The sequence below is a fragment of the Myotis daubentonii genome, chromosome 6, assembly GCF_963259705.1.
Source record: "Myotis daubentonii chromosome 6, mMyoDau2.1, whole genome shotgun sequence".
Classification (NCBI taxonomy): Eukaryota; Metazoa; Chordata; class Mammalia; order Chiroptera; family Vespertilionidae; genus Myotis; species Myotis daubentonii.
In genome coordinates, this window is record NC_081845.1 from 80,470,655 (window position 1) to 80,477,807 (window position 7,153).

The following is a 7,153-nucleotide window of genomic DNA, read 5'->3' on the forward strand; positions in this document are numbered from 1 at the left end:
TAGCTTAAAAAGTACTTATCCCAGCAAAAGTTTTTTTTTTTTTTTTTTTTTTTTAGTTAAATAATATATCACCCTCTCCCCGACTTTAAATTATATCAAGTATGGCTCTGACATAACTTTAGCTTTCACCAAAATTCACCAGTGGCCAGGGATTCTGTCATCATGAATTAGTTTCCCATTCCCAAAGGAGATACATATATTCATATGTCAAAACCCATCTGACAATTTCTTGCACTTTAAGCTTAACTTCCATCTCTTTTCTGCTAACTTTATTAATGTTAATAATAAAGTATGTACATTTAAAATCTTCTCTACATTCTATACATTTGAAGTTTCTGTCCAGATCCCAACCTAATGCTTGGAGAAATTTAGGTACTCAAATAAATAGCAGACATATGAAATTAAGATGAAACCATTCTGAATTTCAATTAGATGCTAGGCTGCCAATTAGGTCCTATGAGTTGACATAATATACTTCTGATCTAAACTCAATGTAATTTATTCTCCATATTTTAATGAAAATGTTTTCTTTATTTTTCTGACATATGCAAAATTTAATATCCAAAATATTTGGCTATGTTTGTTCAAAATATATTTTGGTTATGTATATTCTGTCCTATAGACGGAATGACTTATTTAAGATAAGTAAGTACTATGATAAAATTTGGGGGGAAATAAATAATTCTGACTTCCAAGTATCTTTATTTAAAGGCATTGGTCATAATTGAATCATTAAGAGAAATAAAATCTTAAAGTAACAAAAATATTTACTTCCTTTTACTATAGTTTAATGCAGGGGTCCTCAAACTATGGCCTGCGGGCCACATGCAAATACAAATATTGTATTTGTTCCCGTTTTGTTTTTTTACTTCAAAATAAGATATGTGCAGTGTGCATAGGAATTTGCTCATAGTTTTTTTTAAAACTATAGTCCAGCCCTCCAATGGTCTGAGGGACAGTGAACTGGGCCCCTGTTTAAAAAGTTTGAGGACCCCTGGTTTAATGCATAAACACAAAAATGTGAGTTTGGAATCTCAGAACATCCTTCTTTGCATTTCTTAGATGATTCACAACAAACTGGACTAAATTGGGGATCATCTTTTTATTAAGTGCTTAATGTATAGCACAACTGAGTTTCTATGCTTCTAGCTAAAGTGCTTTAGTCTCTGATCTGCTATCTTCATGCCTACTGTGTTACAATAAAAATTATCTACCATCTCTATTTTATATGCCTATTGGGCTATTCAGGGTAGGAGATAGCAAAGAATCAGAATAAATTATAACTAACATTTAAGAGATTATATTTTGGCTGCAAGAATAAAAGTATAACTAATGTTTAGGAAAAATACATATAATTTAGTACTAAAACATGTAGACTGGTGAAAGCTACATATCCATTTGTTCCAGCAAAATAAAAGGATATTTCAATTTAGAGTGAGATCTGGAATGGAGAAGAAAGCATTGACCAAATGGTTCTCTGAAGAGGCAATAAGAGTAGGTTTGAAAAAACTGAGAACAGCCCTCACTGGCGTGGCTCAGTGGATTGAGCATTGGCCTGTGGACCGAAGGGTCCTAGGTTCAATTCTGGTCAAAGGCACGTACCTTGGTTGCAGGCTCCTCCCCGGCCCAGGCCCTGGTCAAGGTCTTGCAGGAGGCAAGCAATTAATGTGTTTCTCTCTGTCTTTCCCTCTCTCTTCCACTCTCTCTAAAAATCAATGGGGGGAAAAAATCCTCAGGTGAGGATTAAAAATAATATTAATGAAAAAACTGAGAGCATATGCAAATGAAATTACATGTGTGTAAAGTACTATAAACCTCATCTCAATGAAAACATGGGAAAGTAAATCTGGTCTTAATAAAATAAGAAAAACAGATGAGAGGGCAGAGCCTCTAGGTGCCAGCTGAAGTTCAATACTGATGTGAGATATAAGATAAGGGCATACACATTTTGTGCAAGTGCAATGTTTGGGGCTTGGTCACTTCTGAAACAGTGATAAATTGTGCTATAAAACAACCATCCCAGAATCTCCATCTCTCACAAACATGATCTCACGACTTACAACAGAATTTTTTTCTCCCCTTAGTAGGAAGAGCCCTGAATGAGAAACTGGACTGATGTCTTTCTCTTTCTTTGCAGCCAGAAGTAACTTTGATGAAAAACCGAAATATAGACTTGAGAGATGCGAAAGAGTGAGAGGATTCTGTAAAACATTTTGTGATGATGATGAGTACGATTATGGATACTGCGTTAGATGGAGAAAACAGTGTTGCATATAAACTCTGGACAAGAGGAGTACTGCTGAGCATCAAAGTTTGGAACAGAGGTGCATTTTCTTAATTTAAAAGTAGGTAAAAAGAAAACATTTGCAGTGTGTAATGGAAATAATGCCCTTTGAATTTGAAATATCACTATTTACATAAATAAAAATTATCTACCATCTCTATTTTGTCTATTCATTGCTCAATTTCTTTGTATTTCAGATAGATCAACATATTAATTAAGCAAGGGAAAATACCCTAATTGTGCTTATAACTTATTATGGCCATTTTGCCACCCAGACATGCATGCTACGTATCTGAGTTGCCCAGCTTCCTCCCTAAATGTATGCACGTGACCGTATCACCAACTTTAATATGATAATAAGGGTTTCCTTCATATATCTTTTTGTTCCGCATCAAAATCTCTATATGTGTAACCTAATTATTTCTTAAATGAAACTGCATGTTCTCTCCCTTTCAAAGGGGAAGCATTTTGATCTTGTCTTGCTTAATGATTTTTTGGGGGGTTATGAATTTAACCAATTCCTATGCATGACAATTTGAGATGACACAGTGCAATAGTGCTCTCAGTAGAGCAATCAATGCTCTTCCTGGCAAACACAGCAAAGGAATAAATAACAAGGTCTAAGAGAAAGAGAGCTGCTTTTGAGAAGGCTAAAAAGGGCTAATTCCGATGTAGCTGCCGGAAGCTGGTCCATCCTTGCTGCTTGAGACAGTCTCTGCAGGGAAGAAACACCTGCACAGCATATGTTTCAAGGGACCTGACATATATGGCATACTGTTCTTAATATGTTTGCTCACCTACTTAGCGCTATGTGTTTTAACCAAGGTCACCTCTCTGAGAAAGGTTGTTTCCCCAGGTGGAAATTTTTCCCTGGAGTTAGGGATTAACAGTACTAAGGAAGGGAATAAATTAGTAAAACTGCTTAACTAAGTGCCAGGCGGGTAGTTAATCACTTAAACTATGAACAATCACACTTAAGCTACATAATCCTAATTTAGGATAATCTCCTTCAGTTACTTCCTTGTAGCTTAACAGAACAATAGAGTAGTGACCTTGGAATGGAGATAACAAATGCCCTAACCTTTGGAATAGGATGGATAGGATTAAAATCAACTGGTATAAATACAGATGTAACAGGAGAATAAAGACAGAACCTGGTTGGAGAACCTGACTAAAGAACGTGGCTAGGCTGCTGATCAACTGAACGCTGTCTCTGTGTCATTTCTTCTTCGCTGATTCCATCCACACCTTTGGGAACCCCTGGACCTGCTGGGGCAGGACCCCAACATGTAGCCCTGATATTTGGGAGGCTAGCAATTGGAATCCATGCCAGTAAGCTCAGTGTATATTCCCCATAACCTATAATTAAGTCATTACCTCCCTCCCAAAAACTGTTGTTACAGAACTTGTTATAGAGGCCATAAAACTGAACAGCTCACTGCTCCAGGAGGGAGAGTTATTAACGCTGGCACCAGGCCAAACCATCAGATATGGCCTGGAGACCTCCAACACCTGAGGGCCTTCTTGCAAGGCCTGTGAAAAGAACTGGAAGCATAATCCATATTTGCAGGACAAAGACCACAGGAAGATATAAAAAGAAGGCCCCTGCATGTTTCGGTACTCAGATTTGGAAAACTATTCCCTGAGTCCACTGGCGTAATTAAACAGTGTCCCTCCATTTCTTTAAAGTGTCGCTTGGTTTTTCTTGGGTCTTCTGCAACACTTTAATCCATGCAATCCTTTATTCAAATGAAATTTCACTGGAAAACGCCAATTATAGGTGTGCTTATCTCAGCAATTTAGAACTTGCACAACCATTATTATTATTTATTGTATTTTTGTCTATTAAAAATTTATGGAAATTGTTTCCTCACTTCTATTTAAGTCTGTATATAAGATCTTTAATTTTGTCTCCTGGTCAGGTAAAAGCTGAAATATTTGCCTTGTACAAAAAACATTTGCTAGAAACCAAGATGGCGGCATAGGTAAACACCTGAAATTGCTGCCTTGCACAACCACTTCAAAAACACAACTAAAAGACAAAACAGACATCATCCAGAACCACAGGAAGGCTGGCTGAGTGGAAATTCTACGACTAGAAGGAAAGAGAAAAGCACACTGAGACGCAGAGGAGGTGCCGAAGTAAAGTGCAGAGGTACAGAGGCACACGTGGAAAGGGCTGGCAACTGAGGACATGGTTGTCTTTTTCAATCAGGAGGGAGTCTCAAGCTCCCGACTGCTCTGAACTCCAGTTCCAGGCGAGTCTCTGGGGACCCAGACTCATACGGGGAGAAACTGCACTGTCTGGCATTGGGCAGACCTCAAGGGCGGCTTTCTCTCAGAGGTGTTGCAGCAATTACCCTGGGACACTGAGACCCAGGGCCTCTTAGGGCAGGGCTGAAGATCAGCCATAGCTCTTTGCTCTGCCCTGTTGATTCCCTGGGACCCTGCCCCACCCAAGCTGTGGGCAGAGGCTTTTGCAAATGAATGGCCTGACCCTTTAGGTAATGTAAAATTACCTAACAAACTGTAACTGGGTCAGAGAGACCCAGAACATCCAAAAGAAAGCCCAAGGCCCCACAGCAGCTTCCATTACTTTACACCTGGGCCTCATCTGGGCTCCTTCAAATCCCAAATCTCTCCATAGCTCCTTCTGGGTAGCCTCAGGCAGAGACTAAATTAACACCTCCTTAGAGATCCAAGAGCCAGTGTACTCAGATGGTCAGAGAGGGACCATGCAGATAACAACTCCTCAGATCCATAAGGGACACACTCAGGGGGCAGACTCAGTGAACACCAAAGCCCTACTGAAGCCAGTCTGGCCCCATAAGGTTGTCTCTAGCACAGAAGTTCTCCCACCGTAGACACAGCTGATTCTCACAGCCAATTGGCCTGGAGGTCAATTCCTCCCAGTGATACCTACAACAATCAAGGCTTAACTACAACAAGACTATGCACAAAGCCCACAAAGGGGTGCACCAAGACTGTCCACCTACGGTAATTGGGGAGGCTGAGCCACTGGGCCCTATAGGATACCTAGCACACAAAGCCACTCTATCAACACAGGGAAGCAGCCAAAATGCAGAGACAAAGAAACAGGTCACAAATGACAGAAACGGAGGAAAGCAAACTACTGGATATAGAGTTCAAAACCACGATTATAAGGTTTTTCAAGAATTTTCTTGAAACCGCCAATAAATTTAGTGAGACCCTCGATAAATCTAGTGAGACCCTCGAGGATATGAAAAAGGACCAATTAGAAATTAAGCATACACTGACTGAAATAAAGAATATTATACAGAGATCCAACAGCATACAAGAGGATCACAAGAATCAAGTCAAAGATTTGAAATACGAAGAAGCAAATAACACCCAACCAGAAAAACAAAAAGAAAAAATAATCCAAAAATATGAAGATAGTGTAAGGAGCCTCTGGGACAACTTCAAGCGTACCAACATCCAAATTATGGGGGTGCCAGAAGAAGAGAGAGAGCAAGATATTGAAAACCTTTTTGAAGAAATAATGACAGAAAACTTCCCCCATCTGGTGAAAGAAATAGACTTATAAGTACTGGAAGCACAGAGAACCCCAAACAAAAGGAATCCAAAGAGGACCACACTAAGGCACATCATAATTAAAATTCCAAGAGCAAAAGACAAAGAGAAAATCTTAAAAGTAGCAAGAGAAAAAAAGTCAGTTACCTACAAGGGAGTACCCATATGACTGTCAGCTGATTTCTCAACAGAAACTATGTAGGCCAGAAGGGAGTGGCAAGAAATATTCAAAGTGATGAATGCCAAGAACCTACAACCAAGATTACTTTATCTAGCAAAGCTATCATTCAGAATTGAAGGTCAGATAAAGAGCTTCACAGATTAGAAAAAGCTAAAGGAGTTCATCACCACCAAACCAGTATTATATAAAAATGCTGAAAGGTATCCTTTAAGCAGAGGAAGAAGAAGAAAAAGGTAAAGATAAAAATTATGAACAACAAATACATATCTATCAAAAAGTGAATCTAAAAATCAAGTGAATAAAAAATGTGATGAACAGAATAAACTGGTTAATATAATAGAATCAGGGGCATAGAAAGGGAGTGGACTGACAATTCTCAGGGGGAAAGGGGCATGGGGGTGCAGGAATAGACTGGAAAAAAATTGTATACCTATGGATGAGGACAGTGGGGGGGCAGTAAGGGCAAAGGGTAGGGTGGGAACGGGTAGAGGGGAGCTATAAGGGGGAAAAAAAGGAACAACTGTAATAATCTGAACAATAAAAATTTAATTAAAAAAAAAAACAAAAAAAACCCACAAACGAACAAAAACATTTGCTGACCCTTATATAAAAAGAGTCAATACAGTTTCCAGGAGGAAGCTATGCTTCCTGAAACATCAGACTTTGCAACACCTGAGAACTTGTAGAAATGCAAATTCTTGGGGTTCAGACCTACTGAATCAATAACTCTCATTGGTGGTGCCCTCCATGTGATTACAATGCACTGAAAACTATGCTAACCACCGCCTCAGAATGCGCTGAACTACTGAATTCTGAAGCAAAATTACGGTCCTTTAATTTGTTAGTGAACTTGGAGAAACTTTTAGAGACTCTTGTCATTAATCACAAAACATATTCAAGTAGGAGAAAAAGATGCCAGGTAATATTTCTCTTTCTTTGGAGAAGATCTGGGCAAAAGAAAAACATGAAAAGAATCTTTTAGATAAAGAAATCAGAAGTTGTTCTTGACTATTGGTTTGTCAATAGGTGTTGTTTGACCTGTTTGTTTGAACAAAAGCTCATATTTATCTCACCAGGAGAGTTATATGAAGTAAAGGCAGCTGTGAAACTGTTTTCAACATTTCTCTTTGTGG

General features: G+C 38.8%; 1 protein-coding gene across 1 annotated transcript; it reads left to right on the plus strand.

The window, feature by feature from the left end:
* The first annotated feature begins 602 nt into the window (after positions 1 to 602).
* On the plus strand, positions 603 to 2,277 carry LOC132237613 (beta-defensin 110-like). The gene is made up of 2 exons (XM_059702246.1): positions 603 to 645; positions 2,138 to 2,277. Exons 1-2 carry the CDS (start codon positions 603 to 605, stop codon positions 2,275 to 2,277), a joined length of 183 nt encoding a protein of 60 aa, XP_059558229.1.
* Positions 2,278 to 7,153: the final 4,876 nt, after the last annotated feature.